Source organism: Prunus avium, chromosome 1 (genome assembly GCF_965620075.1).
Source record: "Prunus avium chromosome 1, drPruAviu1.hap1.1, whole genome shotgun sequence".
In the NCBI taxonomy this organism is placed as follows: domain Eukaryota; kingdom Viridiplantae; phylum Streptophyta; class Magnoliopsida; order Rosales; family Rosaceae; genus Prunus; species Prunus avium.
Window position 1 is genome coordinate 2,272,208 of NC_142284.1, and position 22,036 is coordinate 2,294,243.

At 37.0% G+C, this 22,036-nt stretch overlaps 4 protein-coding genes and 2 pseudogenes across 4 annotated transcripts; 4 read left to right on the forward strand and 2 right to left on the reverse strand.

The window, feature by feature from the left end:
* The first annotated feature begins 1,203 nt into the window (after positions 1–1,203).
* CFM3A (CRM family member 3A) lies at positions 1,204–6,745 on the forward strand. The gene is made up of 9 exons (XM_088247122.1): positions 1,204–2,344; positions 2,947–3,439; positions 3,509–3,639; positions 4,606–4,947; positions 5,124–5,280; positions 5,359–5,651; positions 5,817–5,876; positions 5,999–6,088; positions 6,201–6,745. The coding sequence occupies exons 1-9, from the start codon at positions 1,430–1,432 to the stop codon at positions 6,417–6,419; spliced, it is 2,700 nt and encodes an 899-aa protein (XP_088103248.1). The 5' UTR covers positions 1,204–1,429; the 3' UTR covers positions 6,420–6,745.
* Positions 6,419–8,007, forward strand: LOC110763578 (uncharacterized; annotated as a pseudogene).
* Positions 8,008–8,052: 45 nt separating this feature from the next.
* LOC148297134 (embryogenesis-associated protein EMB8-like) lies at positions 8,053–8,606 on the forward strand (annotated as a pseudogene).
* A 1,036-nt stretch (positions 8,607–9,642) lies between these two features.
* BHLH92 (basic helix-loop-helix (bHLH) DNA-binding superfamily protein) lies at positions 9,643–11,816 on the forward strand. Its single transcript, XM_021966403.2, has 3 exons — positions 9,643–10,025; positions 10,158–10,448; positions 11,568–11,816. Exons 1-3 carry the CDS (start codon positions 9,696–9,698, stop codon positions 11,652–11,654), a joined length of 708 nt encoding a protein of 235 aa, XP_021822095.1. The 5' UTR covers positions 9,643–9,695; the 3' UTR covers positions 11,655–11,816.
* A 2,534-nt stretch (positions 11,817–14,350) lies between these two features.
* LOC110763588 (Ribosomal protein S19 family protein) lies at positions 14,351–16,305 on the reverse strand. Its single transcript, XM_021966404.2, has 4 exons — positions 16,151–16,305; positions 15,911–16,059; positions 15,755–15,812; positions 14,351–14,801 (listed from the first exon to the last, which is right to left on the reverse strand). Exons 1-4 carry the CDS (start codon positions 16,151–16,153, stop codon positions 14,553–14,555), a joined length of 459 nt encoding a protein of 152 aa, XP_021822096.1. The 5' UTR covers positions 16,154–16,305; the 3' UTR covers positions 14,351–14,552.
* A 761-nt stretch (positions 16,306–17,066) lies between these two features.
* Positions 17,067–21,253, reverse strand: LOC110763593 (calmodulin calcium-dependent NAD kinase). Its single transcript, XM_021966412.2, has 8 exons — positions 21,083–21,253; positions 20,803–21,015; positions 20,422–20,645; positions 20,188–20,249; positions 18,781–18,990; positions 18,552–18,681; positions 17,630–18,118; positions 17,067–17,410 (listed from the first exon to the last, which is right to left on the reverse strand). The coding sequence occupies exons 1-8, from the start codon at positions 21,213–21,215 to the stop codon at positions 17,144–17,146; spliced, it is 1,728 nt and encodes a 575-aa protein (XP_021822104.2). The 5' UTR covers positions 21,216–21,253; the 3' UTR covers positions 17,067–17,143.
* Between the last annotated feature and the right edge of the window lie 783 nt (positions 21,254–22,036).

Here is a 22,036-nt window from a genome sequence, read left to right on the forward strand (position 1 = left end):
ATTGGTTTTCTTGTTTTCCAATACCACTTAGGGGCATTCTCCAATGCGAACTCTAAGATGCGAACTCGTTGCGAACTTTTATTTTTAACTGTTGGATGGCTTGTGTGGCTTTATTTTCTTTATTTTCGCTCTTCTTCCAACGGTTAAAAATAAAAGTTCGCAACGAGTTCGCATCTTAGAGTTCGCATTGGAGAAGCCCCCTACAACTTAAGTCAACACTTTAATAAATAAAACATTTATTAAAAAAGAAGGAGAAGAAGAACACAACCACGGCAAGTTTAATCATATTTGATAAAATTGTTAATGAAATTTTTTTGTGGAAATTTTTTTATTATATAGTTGATTTGAAATTTTTAAATAAATTTTACACTCGTATTTGTTGAAAAGGGAGGCAAAGCTCTGAAAATGGAAATGAAAATCAAGCATTTTGTGGTTTGAAAATCCGTGTTCTTTTCCATGTATTACTGCAAGTAACGTTCTTTTTCATGTATCACTGCAGTAACGTTCTTTTTGTGTACCATTGTCAGTAACGTTATCCCCGTATATCACTGACAGTTATGTTCTTCTTGTGTAACACTGACAATCACGTTCTTCCTATGTATCATTGGCCATCTCTCATGAGTCTGAGTCACACTTTTTTGTTTGTTTCTCATTTCTCCCATGTAGCACACTCTTGTGACTATGAATTACACATTTTTATTTGTTTCAAGATTGAGTGGGAAGAAGAATTTAGTGATATGAGAAATGAAGAAATAGCATAATATAATCATTCTTTTATAAAGTTGCAAGATTGATTAGTAGATTCAGTTTGTGGGAGTAAGAGTGATAATTTGCTATAAGAATTCTAGGTCTCCTCCTCTTTGATGTAGGATCTCAAGTGCTTGAGTAAATTCTTAACAACTTAAATTGCAAGCCTCTTACGTAAACGTTCAATTTGTAATACCATATTTAAACATCCAATCTCATATTTAAACCTTCAATTGCAAGCCTCAAACACCCAATCTCATATTTGAACCTACCAATTAAGATTTGGTCCCTCTAATAGAGATAGAGAGAATTAGAGTACCATTTGATGGAATGATTTAGTTAGATGACCAAAATCTAACTCGGGGACAAATTAAAGAAGATTTCGATCAAAAACCTTAAAATGGAAAATCCTTTTTCTTTTCTTTTTTCGAAAAACAAAAGGGTACAAGTGCTGCCAAACAGCGTTTTAGATATTTACTCCCCCGCCATGGATAATAAGAAGTTAGCAACATAGCCACAAAATAAAGGAAGAAGAAGAAGTTACGCTGTTCGTTAGTCTGTCGGTTGAACCCCCAAAAACCTCACAAAACCCTCGACAATCTCACAGTTTCATCCATCAATTGGGTTTGTTTAGTTTCGACATTTTCACTAAATTGATGCACCGCTGTCTCTTTATTCCGTGATGACTCTTGTGCCCAGTCGTCAACTTTACCCAACGAGCTTATTCGACTCATTCCAGAGCTCCTTCTCAAAGTTCCATGGCCCCCACATCCATTTATTCAGGTGCGGTTCCTCCATTCCTTTCAAAAAGCACACTTTCTATGCCACCCACTACAGTATCAGCTCTACCTTAAACCCTGAGCAAAACCCGCTAAGGAAATCAAATTTTGTTAGGAAAAATCAACCCATTTCTGAATATAAACCCAGGAAGAATTTTTCTAGCAGTAGTTGGATTGATAAATGGAATGTCTCCCACAAACATAATCGCCCAAAGCCACCCCGGGCTGTGTTGGACTATCAGAGTAGTGAAAGTGGGAATTTGAGTGGTTCAGGATATGCTGAGGGTGATAGCGGTGGGGGTAGAAATAGTAGTGGTAGTACAATGGAGAAGATTGTTGAGAAATTGAAGAAATTTGGGTACGTTGATGATAGCAATGAGAATAAAGGGGAGGTGAGAGACAGAGTGATTGAGAAAGGTTCTGTGGAGGATATATTTTATGTTGAGGAAGGAATGTTGCCAAATTCAAGGGGTGGGTTCTCGGAGGAATCACCATTAGGGATAGAGAATGTGTTTGGAGGTGATGGTAAGGTGAGGTTTCCATGGGAAAAGCCAAAAGAGGAAGAGAAGCAAGAAGAGGGTTCAGTGAGGAGGAAGAGTAGGACTTCATTGGCAGAATTGACGCTTCCCGAGTCAGAGTTGAGGAGGTTAACGAATTTGACATTTCAGAAGAAGCACAAGACTAGGATTGGTGGTGGTGGTGTTACTCAAGCCGTAGTGGAGATGATCCATGAGAGATGGAAGACTTCAGAGATTGTGCGATTGAAAATTGAAGGGCCCCCAGCTCTTAACATGAAGAGAATGCATGAGATATTGGAGGTTTGCTTCTTATGATTTTAGTTACAAATTTGTTTTAATCTCTTTATATGAGACAAATTTACATCTATTTTATCATATTTTGAGCTGTAATTATTGATTAGATATTAATTGAAAGGATATATAGCGATAAGACACAGAAAGTATAAAACAAAACTTGTATTTTACATCTCTGCAAGAATTTCATGTCCAGTAGAAAATGGAGGGCTGCCTCCAGTTCTTAAATATATGCCACAGAATAGAAAATGGAGCTAGAATTTGAAGCTCAAGGAATTTTCTTCGCTGCTGAACTATGTTGATTGGTCAGTGGAACTGAACGCAAATATCTAAACATTAATTTGCCCCTTAGTTGGTGGATGTTGAAGGTAGAGACTCTTGTCCAAATTGTTTGAGAAACAGCTTTTGTAGGCTTGAAATGATCTGAATTAAAAGCTTTCCTTTTTGCCTTTTCACTTGGTATTTATTTTCGGTAATGAAATCTTTCATTAAGAAAAAATAAAGAACGAAAAAGGTAAAAGTTTTTAGAATAGCATATTTGAGAATTTCTTGGTTGTTCCTATCCATTTTGTTTTTAATTTAATTTTGTTTTCTGTTGTTATGATCAGCGAAAAACTGGTGGTTTGGTGATTTGGAGGTCTGGCACATCCCTTTCTTTGTACAGAGGTGTGAGCTATGAGGTTCCTTCAGTAAAACTAAACAAGCGGATATACAAGAAAAATGACATTTCTTCCGCACCTTTACCAACTGTTGCTGATAAATCTGTTGGAGACTTTGCTGAGCTTGCTTCTTATAGTAATGTAAAAACACCCAAAGAAAAGTCAGAGAATACTTCCCAGGAGAAGGAAGACACAGAACAGTTGGCAGAAGTGAAGTATGAAGATGAAGTAGACAAACTTTTAGATAGTTTAGGCCCTAGATTCAAAGATTGGCCAGGATGCGATCCGTTACCTGTAGATGCAGATATGCTTCCGGGGATAGTTCCTGGTTACCAGCCGCCCTTCAGAGTACTTCCTTATGGAGTGCGATCTACCCTTGGTTTAAAGGAGGCAACATCTTTAAGAAGGCTGGCTAGGGTTCTTCCACCACATTTTGCTTTAGGTATGCATTTTCATGTTGCACATAATTGACAAGATGCTTATTTGATTATTGTATAAATTTTTTCTGTAGGCCGAAGCAGACAGCTCCAGGGTCTAGCAGTAGCCATGGCTAAATTATGGGAAAAAAGTTTGATTGCAAAGATTGCACTGAAACGTGGTGTTCAGCTGACTACTAGTGAGAGAATGGCTGAAGACATAAAGGTAATGGAACTCGGTTCGATTTATGACTCACTCCTACCTAATTATTGTCAAGGTGCACCTTGCCATGTACTAATGTTGCATTCAACTACTAAACTCAAAATTGGTGTGCTGAGTTTCTAAATCAATGGGTGAATAGTACCTCATATAGTTAGTTATTGAGTCCAGCTATCAGTATCTATCTTGTGAATATTTTAGTAGGCAACTGCGAACTGGAATATGATATTCTTGGCAGATTACATTCGTAGTGTTGGCCCAATTGACTACTTATTAAGAGAGAGATAAAGAAAAAGACAAGATTAGCCAGGTCCAACTCTTTTGCTAGAGATTATTTGTTAGTAGTATGAAAGTAAGTTGACTCACTGAGAGAAGTTTTACATCAGAAAGGGACTGCATCCTTTAAGGAAACTGAGAAATAAATTTATTTTTGGCAAAGGGCTTACCGAGTGCAATGCAATGTCTGTCTTGTTCTTCCTTCCATTATATCATTCTGACTGTTGTATAGTCAATGTTTTCTTCATTGCCTATTTTGTGGGAATTAACCAAATCAACTCTTAAACATAAAATTATAATTCTGTGTGCTGTTACTTTCAGAAATGCTTTACAGGTGTGCCAGAGAAAGTAGTTTTCTTTGTTTTCCTAAATTCTTTTGCTTCTGTGTTCATCCTTTTGTCTGGAGTGTACATCTAGATGTTTTGGCATCTGAATGGCATCTCTGTAGATAAGGTTATTCTTTTACAATAAGATTAGAGGTTCTGGGTCTTCTGGTTAGTTTTTTCCAATTGCTACTTATAACATGCATGGTTTGGTAACATTGAATATTAAAGGCTAGTATATCACTCCATATATTCATTTGTAAATAATTGGTAATAAATCATTTCATCACTCATATATTTACATCTGTTCATATTAGCTAATGTGTGTTCTTAATTCATATTTATACAATTAAATGTTATTTATTTGCTGCAGAGATTGACAGGGGGTGTCATGCTATCTCGAAACAAGGACTTCTTGGTCTTCTATAGGGGGAAGAATTTTTTGTCACCAGATGTCACTGAAGCATTACTGGAAAGGGAGAGATTGGCAAAATCCCTTCAAGATGAAGAGGAACAGGCAAGGTTGAGAGCTTCAGCCATGATCATACCAAATGTTGAAGTAGCACAACACTTTGGTATCGCTGGTACACTTGGAGAGACTTTGGATGCAGATGCTAAGTGGGGAAAGAGGTTGGATAAAGAAAAAGTTATGCGAGAAGCAGACATATTAAGGCACGCCCATCTGGTCAGAAAGCTTGAACGAAAGCTTTCCTTTGTAAGTACAGAAACTTGGGATTGTCTTGCAAAAGATTTAGTATAAGAAACATCTTGTAGTCTAACAAAGTGTCTTTCTGTCATAAGTCCCTTTGAATACTTAATATGCTATTTTATATCACGCTGTTCCAGTGCTAGAATTTTGCTTCCTTTGAACTTTTGAATTTTGTCTGTTAGGCTGAACGAAAGCTAATGAGAGCTGAACAAGCCTTGTCTAAGGTAGAGGAATCTTTGAAACCATCCAAGCAGCAAGCAGACCCAGAAAGCATTACTGATGAGGAGAGGTTTATGTTTCGTAAGCTTGGATTAAGGATGAAAGCTTTCTTACTTCTTGGTATAACAATTCTCCATCTACCAATTTATCATGCTGTGATTTTATTATGGTTTACTTATTGAAACTTGATTTCTTCAGGTAGACGTGGAGTATTTGATGGTACAGTGGAGAACATGCATTTGCACTGGAAGTACCGGGAGTTGGTCAAGATAATGGTGAATGCTAAAACTTTTGAACAGGTCAAAAATATTGCATTAGCACTTGAAGCAGAGAGTGGAGGTGTCTTGGTTTCAGTAGACAAAGTTTCCAAAAAATTTGCTATAATTGTGTACCGAGGAAAGGACTATCACCGACCTTCTACATTGAGGCCAAAGAATCTTTTGACAAAAAGGAAAGCTTTGGCACGCTCTATTGAGCTTCAAAGACAGGAGGTATCACTAAAAATTTGAATGCTAATAGCTCCTGGTTTCATAAGATATTATGACCCATATGCCCGGAGTGATTTGCCCCTACATGTAGGAGGCTTTATTATTTATTGTTTGATATGTTTTTGTGAACAATAATTGTCCTGACTTATTTTTCGCTTTGTTGAACAGGCTCTTCTAAAACATATTTCAGCTGTGCAGAGTAAAGTGGACACACTTAGATCCGAAATAGTATGCCCCTTTATACATTTTAGTTATTGCTATTACAAGTCTAACTATTTTAAATGGCGGGAGAAGTATATATACCACCTTTTCCCTTTTCATTCTAAGTGGCTCGTGTTTCACATTGATAGGAACAAATGGATAGTGTGAAAGATCAAGGAGATGAAGCATTGTACAACAAATTAGATTCTTCTTACCCTACTGACGATGAGGATTCTGAGGTTTGTATTTACTTGATCTTCTAAGTTTACTCTTTTTGTTAGTTAAACCAGCTGTTTTAACATCTTAATCCTTTTGTTCTCCTTTTGTTCTCCTTTTGTTCTCCTTTTGAAGGAAGGAGATGCTTATCTTGAAACATATAACAGCGAAAATGATGGTGAAGATGAAGGCAATTACTCAATTTGCAATCCTCACCTGGAAACCAATTTTCCTTATTTCGAGAATCAGGATTCTCAAACAGAATTGGAAGTTCCTGAACACCATTTGCATGCAGTGCCGACAAATTCATGTGCTGGATCAGACCAAGATGAGGAACATGACTCCCTACAATGATGGTATCAACTGAATGTAAACCATTGGTAGAACAGCATTCAGAAATTGTCGAAAGGGTTGTGGGAATAGCATCCTGGTTGCTTGGCATATTGTACAGACAATTTTGGGAGGCCGACGTATATGTAACTTTACATTAGTTTTTTGGTACACAAGTTTCTGTCATGATCTCTTGCCATGTTTTTAAGTTCTTGTGGGAGGAGTTAGATGTAGCTGGTTTGTAGAGCATATTGATGTTTTCAGGCCTCAAACATGTGTAACACTTTTGCCGAAGAAGCATTCTATGTAAATGAACATGATTCTTCAATCACGGTGGATATTTTTCATCACTTACTTCTGTCTACAGCTTCACATGCTTCATTATTGATAATGAAAGATTTACTCTTTGGTTACATACAGACTGGGATACCAAACGGGCCCTAAGTTTTCTTTCTTATTTTTCTCAATTAGGGTTGGTAAGTAAGCTTTTGCTCTAATAAATTCATGGAATTGAGTTACAAAGCATTGCTTTCATGGAATTGAGTTACAAAGCATTGCTCTGATAAATTCATGGAATTGCGTGGTTTTAATGAGTTTAGGCATATGTGTTTCATCTTCTCTTTTCGGTTGAGTCGTTCATCTTCTACGCTATCAAAGTGGTTTTAATTAGATTAATATATATTAATTGTAGTCCTCGTCAATGCTTCCAATCTCAATTATTTAGAATTCCTAAGGCCTCGGTCCCAAATCATTTAGTTTTCAACAACTATGTTTTTAATGCTTCCAATCTCAATTATTTTGAGCCTCTATATTATTTCATAAACCACACAAGAAACTGGAGATCAGATCCATTCAATTCAATCCAATTTTCCTCCCCACAAAGACATGGTTGCTTAAGGTTTAGTGGCCTCCATGAAACTTCTGCCAACCCCTATGAGGTTTTGGTCCAGGCTGCAACTCTCATACCCATTTGGCATTACTTGTTAGGCTTTCTCATCACTTCCTTTGTGTTCCTCCACATCTACTTCTACGTCCATTTCCTCCGAGGCATTTTCAATGGATTCAGAGGCTACCCTGTCGACTTGACATACAAGTTCGACTCCCACATCTACCGCAGCGTGGTTTCCAGGTGTCATGTTCTCCATGGCCGGTACTTGGCCACACCGTGGCTCACGATCCCTCATTTGCAGAATTTTTTCCTCAATTTCTTTGGCAACCCTCCAGCTGTCAATTACCAAAGAGAACTATTTCGTCTGTTGGATGGTGGTACTATTGCATTGGATTGGGCAGTGAGTTCTTATGTGTTGCCTAAAGATGACACAACCCCATTGTAGTAGTGCTTCCTTCACTGACCAGTGATTCTCAATCTTCTTACATAAGACATCTTGCTTTCAACACGGCCAAAATGGGATGGAATGTAGTGATTAGCAACCACAGAGGACTTGGTGGTGTTCCAATTACTTCAGACTTGGTTTACAATTGTGGATGGGCCAACTATATTCGTGAAGTCTGCAATCGCCTCCACCATAAGCATCCCAAGGCTCCATTGTTTCTCAATGGAACAAGCATAGTTGATTACAATCAATTTTCCATCATCTAATTTCTTCTAGAGTAGTACATTTCACTAGAAATTTCCATATAACTTATCTAGATATCGATGTTTTTCGTAGATGTTTCTGCTGACATTGAGTATGTGTTAGGTGCCAACATCTTGGTCAAGTATCTTGGAGAAGATGGAGACAATGCCCCAGTTTCTGGTGCTGCAGCCATTTCCAATCCTTGGGACTTTCTCATTGGTGACAGATTCATTCGCCGTACCCTGCTGCAGAAGTTTTATGACAAAGCTCTAACACTTGGCCTTGAATGGTACTCACAGCTACACCAGCATTGCTATTCCCGGCTTGCGAATTGGGATGGCAAGATGCGTTGCATTCGGCATTACCATGCTACCTGTGATGTGGGCAAGTTTTAGACTGGACACGTTTTATAGGCGCACAAGCAGCTCCATTTATGTGTGCAATGTGTGTGTGCCTCTGCTTTGTATCAGTGCCTTGGATGATCCAATCAGCACCAGAGAAGCCATTCCTTGGGATGAATGTTGTTTTGGCCACCACAAAGCATGGGAGTCACTTAGCTTTCTTTGAAGGAATTTCTGCGTCTCGGATCTGGTGGGAGAGAGCTGTGGATGAGTTTTTTAAGGTTAGAAGATGAAGACTTCTTCTGGCTCAGAGTTGCCATTAGGCTCTACAATTGATCAGGATAAGAAACTGGTTTTATTGGGCAAGGTTGTTGCAGCTGTTGCATTGGCCAAAGTAGTTGCCAAGCAACTTGGCTTTGTGGCCTGATTTGTTAAAATTATAAATAAATATGTTATTGATCCATTCGACTGATTGCCACTGCCTGTCAAGTAAACAAGCAAAATTTGATGTTACTTGTAATTTTTCTGAAACGTATGTTCTAAATATTTTGGATGCAGAAAGAATTCTGAGTCTGTATGGTTGTATAGCTGTTTTTATTTTCTGAAATCGTTCAATCTAACAGCCAAGCTACTTGCATATTCAAGATGCTAAACCTTATCAGTAGGGCCTGGCTGTTCCTTGGTATATAATTCATAATTGTCTATTCTCACCCTAAAATATTTTTGCTATACAATTGCTGATGTGATCAAGTTTTAAGTTTTGGATAATGCTTGCCTCCTTCCTTGTAAAGAGATATTCCTCCATTTTAAGAATCACAGTTCGACACATATTCATTAAAAAGACAAAAAGAAAAACTTCTGCACACATATTACACTGCTATTAGCATGAATGTTTCTACTTACATGATAAGGAGGGAAGTATTTCCCTTAAGTTTTTACTTCCAGAAAAACAACAGAGCTATGTAGCAGAAAGCAACAAAAAAAACTCTATATGCCAAGTTTCCTCTGAGGAAACAACTTGGACTCAAAATGAATGATCGAAATTTTTTAGATTTCATGGATGGGTTAAAAGACTTGGAGCCCACAAAGCGACCCCCAAGCCAATAAGTTTGACACCCCAATGCAAGTTGTGTGATGTCTCCTTTTGACTACGAAGTCCCCTCTATGGCCATACACGCTAAAAAAAACAAAAAAAAATTAGAAAAACAAACTTGAAAAAAAGTCTCCTTGACCAAAACCAGATAGTTGACCACGTGTTAAATGCGTTTTAACTGGAGAAAAGAAAGCGCAGTTCCAGAAGTGGAGCCTTGTATATTAACCACAACTGAAATTTGAAATTCCCGGCACAAACACCGAGACAGGCAGAGAGAGAAGAAAAGAAGATGAATATGGACCAATATATCCTTGAAGCACTGGAAGGTGAGTTTTTGTTGTATGAGAGTCTTCCAGTACTAAACCAAAGAGCTTTTGTGCCCTACGCAAGCAGACCCATCACTGAAGAGGGGCTTGATAAGCCTCCTAACTACATGAACATGAACAAGAGGATGGTGCAGTTCCTGAGGAAAAGTTGGGCACCTGCAACTGCCAGAATCGAAACGGGAGAGGACGTCAGAGAACGGGGTTTTCGCCACATGCTCAACGAGCGCATGAGGAGGGAGAAGCAGAAGCAGAGCTACATGGCCTTGCATTCCATGCTGCCAAATGGAGCCAAGGTTGGTGTTTAATCAATTAAATTAAATTATCAAGAGCTGTCTCGCTACTCCAAAATCGTCATCCTGCACTTTTCTTTTTGTGTGATTTAAAATGACGAAGGACTAAAAAAAACTTGTGTTGCATGTTTGCAGAGTGATAAGAACTGGATTGTGCAAATGACAGCCATGAATATTCAGCAGCTGCAGAGGTATAAGGAGGAGCTGAGAAAGAGGAACATGGAGTTTGAAGCCATTTTGGCGGCAAACGAAAAGGAGAGAGTGAATTGGAGCAAGATTAGATTAAGGGTGGCAAATCCAACATCAGGGGTTGATTCTATGCTGGAGGTTCTTAGGTGCTTGCAATATTTGGGGTTGAAAGCCAGAAATGTTCAATCTAATTTCTCTGCCCAAGAGTTTTCAGCAGAGCTGGAAATTGAAACCAAGGTCTCTCTCTCTCTCCCTCACAAAAGTATTACAATTATTTTTTTCTGGTTCTTTTCTTCAAATGCTAGCAAGCCTTGCTAAATTAGAGAGTTCAAATCATTTGTCCCCTGTCATCAAGAAAAACGACAAAAACAAACAAACAAACAAAAATAGAGATGGATGATTAATTTGCTCTTCAAAATTGGAATAAGGTTGCTAAAAGACATTGCCTTCTTGCTTCTCATGAGCTGTCTTCCTTGCATATTTTCTACATTTCAGCTCTACTAATTGATTTGATTTTTTTTCTTATTTAGAAGATAAAATTAGATTTGGGATAAAGAAAGGAGGTTACATAATTGCCCATTTAATCACAAAAGTATTATATGTTTAGTTAAGGGATAAAATTAAGGAACATTCACTATTATACCCAATATAGGGGCTCAAATTATAAAAATACCCTATATGAAATGGACTTTTAAAACACCCAAAATCCGTTTACAACATAACAAAAAGGCTTTTAACTTCTTATAAACTGCAAAATTGTCATCGATTTCTTAAAATAAATCCAACCCCAAAACCTCATAAACAAACCCAAAATACTCAATAGGGCATCAAAGTAATTTAATAATCAAAATTAAATTAAATAAAGCCAGTTGTTATTTTTTGGGTTTGTTTATAAAAATTAAATGGTGTAGAGTTTATTTATATTTTTTATGCTAAGAATGAGTATATAACTAAATATCTCTAAAATGAATGATGTACTTAAAATTTGACTCTCGAACTCTCCACATTTCTCTAATTTGAACCACATATCACACTCACTATTTACCAATCAAGGTTGAATGGTAAACCAAAAAATACCAAATCCCAAATATCACATATGATACCGACTTCATTATTTTATTTTATTTTGGAGTGACACATTACCCTTTGTTTCTTGGCCAACAATGACACCAACGTCTAAAAGCTTTATGCATGGAAATAGATAGGAAGATATCATAGAAAAAGTCTTATTTCCCAAATTGAAGTATAGCAAAATGCACACGTGGTCTTTCTCACCGGTCACCCCTCGCCTGCCTTTTTATATATAAAAATATATATAATTCTAAACTTGCTCTATTTTATTGTACTTGTTGAAAGATTGGGGCCGCGGAGATAGAAGAGGCCTTGCAAGAAACCCTCTATGAAGCTGAGAGGAAACTTCGGTTTTCACTTCCAGGCAGGTGAAGGGAAGAAGATTCATTGAATTATTTCCCCAACAAAAGCAGCACTGATTGATTGCTAGCGTAAAGTCAGCTCAGTTGGCTTCACTTTTGACCTTAGTGTTGTAAAATATGGTATTGGATTTGGGGTGAAAGTGAAAATAAATGGGTCAATTTTTGTTTCTTAGTGGATTGAAAAATTGATGTCGTGAATTTGACTATACTTCCAAGCATGAAACTGTATTATTATATACTCTAATTGAGCACGAGGATAAGATATGGTAAATAAAATGGCTTAATAATATCCGAATGGCTGATGAGCTATTAGTATTAGGTGAAAGAAAATATAAACTAATGATAAAAGAGCCCCCAAAGTAGGGGTGGAAACTGGCTTGAAATTTCCCCAATCATATATATTAATGTGGTCCACTCTTTCAGGATCAAGTGGGGAAAATGGGTTCTAATCACGTTTCAATACCATACAATAATTTCCGAAGTCAGCAATTTTTGCATCCCTTAAGTTTGGCTGACAGAATCAAGCTGCAAAAACGTCTACATGGGGAGTGATAAATGCTATAGACCAAATGAAGCTTTGAAGAGGAGACTGGGAAACTACAGCCTAATTGACAGTCCAAAATGGAGATTCAATTTTATCCTCATGGTGAGAAGACTAAGAATGCAGCGTTGTCAGATTGACCAGTCTATTGCCATGACCTCTTTAGGGTAAAATTCGGTCAAATGTGTGTTAAATTCATATAGGGAACCCCATTAATTCAAGTGTGTGTGCTTATAACATCGTTTGGCAGTGATTTTAATTAGTCCCCTGCTTCTCCATATAATCACTTAAAATCACTTAAAGTAATTATATGGAGAAACCACTTAAAGTAATTATATGGAAAAGTGATTCTCCATAAAAGTAATTTTTGGCCCTTTCAAAAGAGTGCTGTTATTTCCACCCCCCAGTCCTATTTCCCCACCCACCTTATCTTCCCACCCACCATGTAAATTTGAAAAAACATAATCCTATTTTTACACCCACCATTATTCCTAAAATACCCTTTAATTATTAATTCAAGCAAACTCTCCTTACTCTCATTCTAAGCATACTTCAAACCTTCAACCCCTGTCAATCAAAACACGTGGGATCCTCTGTAAAGTATTATTAAAAATTAAAAAAAATAAAGAAAATCGCTCTCAATGTTCATTGTCTCTTTACTGAACGAAAACAATAACGGAGAGAAATGCCAGAATCAGAAAGAAGACGAAGAGCAAACTGAGCAAATGGAATAGAAAGCGTGTGCCCTTGGGTTCAGAAACTGAGGAGAAATCTAATGGAATTGGATTGGACCCAACTGGAAATTTTGAAGCTTTATTGGAATTTTGATTTGGGTTTGGTCATGATGAGGGAGAGAGGGAGGGGTAGGGGTTTGACAAGGATGAAGGAGAATAGGTGTTTTTTTTTAATCTAAAGTCCTTAAAAGTCATTTTACAAATGGATAAATTTGTTTTTAAATTTTGAAGATAAGGTGGGTGGGGAAATAGAACAGGTGGGTGAAAATAGCAGCACTCTTTCAAAATCACTCTCAAACAAGTAGCCCTTAATTAAAGTGCTGCTATTTCCACTCCCTTGTCCTATTTTCCCACCCACCTTATCTTCAAAATTTTAAAGACAATTTACCCATTTGTAAAATGACTTCTAAGGACTTAAGGAAAAACACTCAACTAACATATCCCATCTATTCTAGGGGTTTGACAAAAAGAAGAAGAAAAAATTAAAGAAGAAAGCGTACTTTTTTTGTCCCCTCTGCAAAATCAGACAACAAAAAAATTTCACATTTCAATAATTAATAACAGTAAAAGAAAATTGAACCAAACAAATTAAGAAAGTCTCATCTTCTCTCTCTTCACTTTCTCCGTCTAAACAACTCAGGTCTCATAGGAAACCTTTTTTCTTTTCTTCTGTTTTTATCATTATCAAAGCTGCACAGTGATATCCAACTTGCACCGCCTAATTTGGTAGTGAGTTTTGTTGGTCGCAATCTCTAGATCTATAGTGCCTCTCAATTCTCTGATAAATTTTTTGGTCTTTTTCGGCAAGGATTGTGGTCTCTATGAAGGCTGAAGACAGAAGAAATTTCAGAGAGGTAAAAACAAAGCGATGAAATAGAGGGATAAAAAGTTCTCAATTTGCATGTCAAATCTGCTATTCCACCAAAGAATTGTGATGATGTGGAAAGAGAAAGTGAAAAGAGTTCGCATTGGTTTTGATCGGAGTTGGTCCTAATTTTTTGAGTCAGAGGAGATGGGTGTTGTTCATGGTGGTTTTCTCAGTTGTCAAGAGAGAGTTGGTGTAGCTGGGATGTATTCCGTGTATTCAGAAAACACTGAAATAGGGCACGGTATTTTAGGAATAATGGTGGGTTGAAAAATAAGATTGTATTTTTTAAAATTTATATTGTGGGTGAAAAGAGAAGGTGGGAACAAATATAGGACAAGTGGGTGAAAATATCAGCACTCCTCAATTAATATCATGGTTTGGGAAGGTTAAATAACAAAACCCCGCTTGTTGGTTTGAATCCTAATGCCTTCATTCAGAGGCGAAGTTCATTGTTAAAAGAGGTCGTCGTCTCATGGGCCAAGTTCATTGATTTGATGCCTCTAATTGACACATCATGTCATGTAATGTAATATAAGTTGTGAGTGTGACTAACGAAACACAGATTTAAATTCAAGTTCTCATACATTAAATAGAAAATTACGATCATTCGTCTGAAACCCCAACTGTAAATTTAACTTCCATCTAAAGAGTAAACAACACAAGTCGAAACATAAACAAAACTGAAATAGTAATGAGCAAAAATGTGATCAGCATCAAAGTCTTCAGAAACAACACGATTAGATATCTAGACAGCAGGAAAGGATCTCACTTAAGAGGAATGAACCTCGAAGAGTGGGTGGCACCAATACCAGGCCTACCGTGCTTGACAGGCTTGTATGAGATTGAGAACTCTGCGAGGTAGTGACTAATCATTTCAGGCTTGATTTCAACCTGATTGAAGGTCTTACCATTGTACACACCAATAATGCTTCCAATCATTTCTGGCACTATAATCATGTTACGAAGATGAGTGCGGACTGGTTCTGGCTTTTCACCGGGTGGAGCCTCCCTTTTCTGTTCCAAGCAACAAAAAAACTCATGATTAGCAACACACTTTTGTCAGCCATAGATGCATACAATACAACCACCGGCAAGAAGACTCAGGAGGAACAAGGAACAAAAATACTTGATTCTGACACCAAAAAAGTATTTTACAACATCAATGCTCATCTGTCACAAGCCATTAATCCAGATAACTACCAACACTGGCATTCAAGTGAAATTCCTATTTATACACAAATACAAGTTCCACTACCAACAAGTGCATAAAAGTTATCAATCCATCAGTCGAAAAATAGCTCAATGTAAATTCAACGATGGGAGAACAATGAATTTTCTAAAGTAAATTTAACTAAAAAATTAGTTCAATTGGTTTTCGGTAGATCCATTGCAATTTTTTAAACAGCAGGTTCTAACAAATCACAACTTACATACTGCCCTGCCCTTTCACATTCCTACTATGACTTTTAAGGCCCTTAAAACTACCACATTGAGCATACAATTTATTTCTACAGTGAGCATACAATTCAGCAGAAAGCTTATATGAACGTAATAAGAAGAATGGGAGGGCAAACCAACACAATATCATATTTAATAATCAAAATGAAACCAAGCATATATGGAAGGTTTATACTTTCATAACACAAATGATTTGCACTAAGAAAAATCAATTTTGATAGAAAATGATGCAATGCACATATGCTTGAGCATGGGAGGCAACTTCGGGACAGACATTACCATCAACTATAATGCATCAAAACCATTAGCGGCTAATCAATCACAACTTTGAATACAAAATATGAATTTCAACTGATTACTTGGAAGAAAAAAAATTGAAAAGGCGAAAATAACAAACACATCTCATTCACAATAACACATCAATCATTAAAAATCACATAACCCAACTAAATACAAGATCCAAACACAAAACATGTAACATTTTCAACTAATAGCTTGAGGAAAATTACCGCTTTGCGCAGCTTCTTGATCAAAGCCATGGGCTTGCGCTTGAGACCCCTCTGAAACCTACTCATCACACCAAATCCAAACCAACGAACTCAAACCCAATTCACAAAACCACCAACAAAGCACAAAAACAGATTTTATCGAGCAAAATACTTTACCTTCTGCGAGCTCTGGCAGGGAAGAGCTTGACAAGCTCATCAGTCGACATGTCGAGAAGAGCATCCAAATCGACACCTCTGAAGCTGAACTTCTTGAACGTCCTCTTCTTGGGAACTCCAGCTGCCGCCACATCGGTCTCAACGTCCGCCTGAAAACCCAGATAACATGCAGAGAGTTAACAGAGAGAAATTAGGAGTGAAATGATGCGATTCAGAGAGAGTGAGGAGTTGGAGCTTTACCATGGTTGTGGAGCTTTCGGAAACGGAAACACTAGGTGGGAGAAAAGCTCAAAAGCCTTAGGATCTGTGGCCGCTAGGGTTTTCGAGAAGCAAGAGGGTTTGCTAGCTGAATTTATATCTATCGATTGGGTGGTGGTGCTCTGGCTATGAGTAGCCCTAAAACGAGATTTAAATTGGGCTCGGTTATTGGGCTGATCATGGGGCAAGGAACTGGGCTCTAATTAAATCAAATCCTTGGAGTTTTTTTTGTTTTTTTTGGGTGTGGGTCAATTGGAGTGTTGTTCCCCTCAAGTGAATTTATTTGGAAATTTTCTAAAAAGATTCGGCTGTTATATAATAATTTTATGTTATTTAAATAATTTTTTCAATCGTACGTGAAATATATGAATTAAACACTTGGATAGTACGTTTGTTATTGCCCAATATGCAAAAATACGTATGTATTATTCGTGAAAAAAAATGTACATATTTGTATAATGCTCGAATAATTTGGTATTTCTAAACAATAACTAAGTTGGGGCAGGTTACATTGGTAGTTTGCTCTTGTACCATAATATAATGTGAGCATCCAATTCAAAACGAATTGGGAATGAGTGAAAAGGTCGAAGATGTTTTATAGTATTAAGCAAGACTTCAATTCTCTAATGTGGGATTCATACTCTTAGTAGTTTCTTACATGATAAACCGTGTTTATCTCAAATATATATTGGTCGATCTTTTTTCCCCACTGGATAGAAATGTGATCATCTTCTTACCATCACTCTTTCTTTTTTGCATGTGTTACAAAGTAGCACTTTATTTCATTTGCGTGGTTTGATTTTGTTTTGTTCCTTTTTATGTACGGTGTGGTTTTGTTAGTGTTATTGAATTATTTTCTTCCGTTTTCTTTTCTTTTAACAAACCTGTCACAGAAATGTGTATAAAAGTCCAATGCATTCTTAAATTTCCCATTTACAGAATTTCAAACAAACACACAAATATGGATCAATTATACTAAACACTGTTAACCTCATTTGTTCGCATCTTTGAAATTTCAATTTTTTGAATGATAGCTCTTAGCTTCTGCTGAAGGCTTGGCCTTGAAGGGGACAAAACAAAGTCTTTCCAACAAGAACCAGGCTCTAGTATAAGGCTTGGGTTCTGCATATAAAGCTCGTATATGGATTCTGCATCAGAGTTCAAACTGCTTAAGTTTGCCAAGCATTTGATTTCTTCAATATCCACCAGTAGCCTGTTGACTCCATCCTTCCATCCTATCAGCTGCATATTTACACACAAATCCTAGTCAGTAAATTTCATGCTATGCATATGCGCGATTAGCTCACGTTAGCTAGCTAGCTGATCACAGGGTGTGACAATTAACGTGTACTAACATAAAAAATAATCAACTGTAATTAACGCATCAAGTCTCACGTCATGTAATGAGACAAATGTGGTATAAAAATGTAGTCTCGATAAGTTAGGAGTTACGAGACTTACCATAGGAGGGCCAGTCATAGAATTGGTGCAGTAGAGCCTGGCATTATCAACAAGCTGGCAATATCCGTAAAAAGCGCTAGCAAATCTCTTGTGGGATTGCAACTGTGAATTCACCCTCACTGCCCTCCTAACCATTATAGCTCTTCTGATGCCTCTAACAACAGCTAAATAAGCATCACAAACAACTCCAACTAACTCAATTCTGTATGGTTTTCTCTTGGGTTCCTGTCCACTATTAATCTTCTGCTGGTCATGAAGATCCTCTTCTTCACCCACTCGTTCCCAATAGTTTTCAGTAATGGTGCCATCCTCAGCCACCTTGTACCCAACTCCCATCCGGTACCGGCATTTGTGAACGTGCCGGGCCATGTCGATTGTCTGCTCAACAAAGGGTGCCCACGACAGGGTGCCATCCATGATCACATCCCGTCCTTCGTTGAGTGCAGTCACTAGGAGCGATGATGCAGCATCGGTGGATGATTGGTGCACCTGTGTTGGTTAATCAGTCATTTCATAAAATCAGATAACTTGACTTCTATAATGGGATGCTGCAAATAAGGAGAAATATCACTAAATTAATAGCTAGTCCTTGTGATGTATGTAATTCATTAAGTAACATGATCAATTGTTAATTAATACATCAACTGTTACATTGTTCGACGAATTTATGTACTCAGAAATTTTGATCCCCTTAACATTACTCTTGTACAATATTTCATATTTTCTCATATCATCTCTTGAGTGTGAAGCAAAAGGTAACACATACTTATATAGCATAAGATGTCTTCATATTTTTGGCCAAAAATGAGAAATTTTGTTCACTTCCCATGTAACAGATGTATTATAATATAGCCGTAGTGAATGATTGTTGATACATGTTAATCTTATAATGAATCTCTGAGATGACATGAGAGAGATTTACCAATTCAGCAGTTTGGAGCATGTCAGTGTGGTGACCTCTAGAGCTGAGGGCTCTATAAATCACATCTGTCTCTTTGAAAGCATCTGCCTCCACAACCACAGCCTTTGCTGCTGCTCCTGACCAGAATGGCCTGCATGTATATGCCCGACTAATTAGTACACTCCATCAATATCATTAACTACTACATCATCAATAAATAATATGACCCCCAAGTGTTTGATAAAATTACTCTTTGACAATTTCTTTGAGCACAGTGCTCTTGCCAGCGCCCATCCCACCACCCATAAGTAGAAGCACGGGGCTCCTCTCACTATGGGCCACCGGTACCATCACGTCTGTACATTGTGATTCTGCCTTTATCGCTTTCAATTCCTCCAACAACGTAGAGAACACCCTTGTCACTTTTAGTTCCTTGCTGATCCTCTCAAATCTCTGCTTCCTATCAAACCAAAGTCAAATACAGTCCCAAAGATTTAGGCACGAATTATACAAAACAGTCTCATTAATTTCTAATATTCTCCTAACACATGCAAAATATTCTTTCTCCCTTTCTAAAATGTTACACATACACACACACTTCTACGACAAGTTAATTTGGTATGTGCTGAAACCCGTAGGGTTTAGCTCAATTGGTGGGAAGATATATGTAAGAATTATAAGCTAGGTTAATGGTTTGAGTTCCTTCCATATGCTTGTATTCTTTCAACACAACTCTTGTTTTGACGAAAAAAATAACAGTTATCTCAACTCTCTCATGTGACCTGAATTTTGCGAAGAAATTATAAAATCATGTATGACTTTTGTAGGTGTCCATCCACTCTATCATTGCTAAGATATTCCCAGATGCGTTTGTTGTGATATTTTGGTAGATAGGGAGGGTCTACATATCTTTTGTGTATTGATTTTCTGACCACAATGAATAGTACATGAAAACAAAAAAAATGAGAGCGGAGAATTCAAACAAAAGAACTGAAGTGTAAGGGATAAATACGCAAACTATTAAAAACAAAGTTGGTGAAGTCACTAACGCATCTCAAAGACGAGAGACTTATCCATTCGTTATTGGCTTATAAAAGTTGTGCTTACTTTACTTCTTTAATAAAGTAGAGATGAAAGGTACACTTGTCGTTGTAAGTACCAAATTCTTTAAAAGATAGGCTAAAAATGATTTGTTTTTCCAAAGTAGGCGACTTTCCTGGCATCATTTCGAGGTCCACTCCGAGAGGACCAAGGCAGAGCCTGGGTTTTGCCTTTTTTTCTTTCTTAATTTTGATTTTTCCTAAGAGCAATTCGATATTGGATTATTGAAAACAGAGGGTACAAAAAACATTTGTTGATGTTGTTTGCTTAAGTGGCTCGATACAAGTCATAATTTTACAGTTCAAATATACATGGTCCATTCCTTGTTAATAGAGAAGGGCTAGTGGAGCAAAGGCAAAGGTTCAGTGAAATCCTAGTGGCGGCTAACAAGTCTAACACATTAACGACTTAATTAGTTGGGATAAATTTTGCTCAATTTAATATATTTTTGGTACTTTTCTTTTATCAAGACGAATAGTCGGAATAATTTTATTTGAAAAAAGGAAAATATATTTATGTGCTATAAGTAAAGGAAATAAATGTAAGAGAAAATAACCTGGTAGCTGTCATTACTAGGTCTTTGAGCTTCGTTTTCTTCTCTGTCTCTACATTCAAAACCTGCAAGTTAGCCAATGGAGAAGTTGATAGATGAAGAAAATGAATATAAAAAGAAGGTGAATAAATAGTAAAATAGAAAAGAAAAGAAACCCAAATGCTAGTTTATTTATATATTAATTTTCTGGTTGGACTTTTTGTCATCAAGCACTGCTAAGAACACAAAAATATTTACCTGAGATATCATAAGAGTAGCTTGACTCCAATGAAATGCAAAATAAGTGAGGATGCATCTATCAAATTCTTGGATTAAACTTATGCAGAGAGAATCTGCATCTGGTTCTGAAGCCAGATATGCATAGATGCTATCTTCACACCCTTTGGATTTTCTCAAGTAATTATAAGCTAACTTGCATAGCTGGGGACACTCATTTGCATCTATAATTCCCAGTTGCCTAGCTGCACAAACAAATTTTTTTTTTATAAATTAATTAATTAAATGTATTTTTAGAAACAATTGTGTGTTAATGACAATAATTACCAAAAAAAAATAGATAAAATTGTGAGTAAAATCCAATAAGCTACCTAAGGTTTTTCCTACATGATATAACATTACCAACATAATGGGAGAATCTCTCGATGTTTCCGACACGGCCGGATTCTGTCCTGTCTATCCGCGGGAAGATGTTGTTTGGGGCTCTCAACTCCTTGGACGACTTTTTCCGGCGATAGCTACTGGTGGCGGCTGCAGCGGCGGCAGCCACGAGCCCAACAAAGAAGGCAGCTAAGATGCGCATTATGAGGTTGACCTTGGCATACCCACCAACATCTAAAAACATATCATCAAACAGAGTTTTGATATGAGAGAGAGAGAGATGGGTTGGCTTAAGGCTTACCGTGGTGCTGCTGCATCTTGTTGAAACTCAGAGCAAATTCACTTTGAGTACAGTTTGGGAGAGTGAAATTATTTGGCTTTGATGGGAATGAGGCGTACAGCTTTGGTTGGACGCACTCGACAGGATTGAGCATTTGTTGCTGTTTTTTTAATGACTTTGACAACGAGGGGCTCATGACTTTGATAAATATTATTCTATTTCTATCACAATAATTTGATTCTTTTTTCTTTATAGAAAACATCTTTGAATATTGAAAAGATAAATACGATTGTTCGTGGGCAAGTATTGTGACCACCATTTTTTATCCTTTGAAGCAGTAAGGCCAAATAAAATGATAAAGTATTGTGAACGTGTTTAATCTGTATAATATCTTAAAGCATGGATGTTGCCAAATACCTTCACCAGAAGCCGGACAAGAAGTCAGATTCATGATGTGATTGATACCTATCCACCACCGCATACACCATCTTGTTTCCTTTTAAATTAAATATCACACCACCAGTTAAACTTTGTTGTCAAACTTAATTACTTTTTGTTCAAACTTTGCCACTTCGCGCCAAGATGGTTAGAAGGCAACTTAAGTGTGTGCCAAGATGGTTTAAAATCTTCTGACTTTAATTGTGCAATGACAGGTAATAATTCAAATGGGGATGAAACACGTAAAAAGTTTCAACGGTTGAAATCAGTCGTAAACTTTGATGTGCGACTTTAGCCAAGTGATAATCCACATTCAATACTTTAACGAAATCTATATATCTATCTATATATATATAAAGCAAAAGATAGAGAATTGTGAAACATTCAAAATACAAGAAAATGCTCTTGATTAATGCAAACATTAAGATTTGAAATTATTAATTAAATGAGGATAATATGGTAAATTCACACTTTTCATATTAAAAAAATTAAAATTAACAGAGGAAAAAATTTCTTAATTTCTCTTTAAATGGTGTA

Excerpts from the sequence above, each read along its gene's own strand:
- LOC110763588 (XM_021966404.2), bottom strand. Across the intron at positions 15,813-15,910 it reads CCTGCCAGAGCTCGCAGAAG|GTTTCAGAGGGGTCTCAAGC; the intron begins GTAAAGTATTTT and ends TGTGATGAGTAG. Across the intron at positions 14,802-15,754 it reads TCAAGAAGCTGCGCAAAGCG|AAAAGGGAGGCTCCACCCGG; the intron begins GTAATTTTCCTC and ends TGCTTGGAACAG.
- LOC110763593 (XM_021966412.2), bottom strand. The coding sequence starts at position 21,215 with ATGCTCAATCCTGTCGAGTGCGTCCAACCAAAGCTGTACGCCTCATTC. Across the intron at positions 21,016-21,082 it reads CAAGATGCAGCAGCACCACG|ATGTTGGTGGGTATGCCAAG; the intron begins GTAAGCCTTAAG and ends ATATGTTTTTAG. Across the intron at positions 17,411-17,629 it reads CTATGACTGGCCCTCCTATG|CTGATAGGATGGAAGGATGG; the intron begins GTAAGTCTCGTA and ends GTAAATATGCAG.
- BHLH92 (XM_021966403.2), top strand. The coding sequence starts at position 9,696 with ATGAATATGGACCAATATATCCTTGAAGCACTGGAAGGTGAGTTTTTG. Across the intron at positions 10,026-10,157 it reads TGCTGCCAAATGGAGCCAAG|AGTGATAAGAACTGGATTGT; the intron begins GTTGGTGTTTAA and ends GCATGTTTGCAG. Across the intron at positions 10,449-11,567 it reads AGCTGGAAATTGAAACCAAG|ATTGGGGCCGCGGAGATAGA; the intron begins GTCTCTCTCTCT and ends ACTTGTTGAAAG.
- CFM3A (XM_088247122.1), top strand. The coding sequence starts at position 1,430 with ATGACTCTTGTGCCCAGTCGTCAACTTTACCCAACGAGCTTATTCGAC. Across the intron at positions 4,948-5,123 it reads TTGAACGAAAGCTTTCCTTT|GCTGAACGAAAGCTAATGAG; the intron begins GTAAGTACAGAA and ends TTTGTCTGTTAG. Across the intron at positions 6,089-6,200 it reads CTGACGATGAGGATTCTGAG|GAAGGAGATGCTTATCTTGA; the intron begins GTTTGTATTTAC and ends CTCCTTTTGAAG.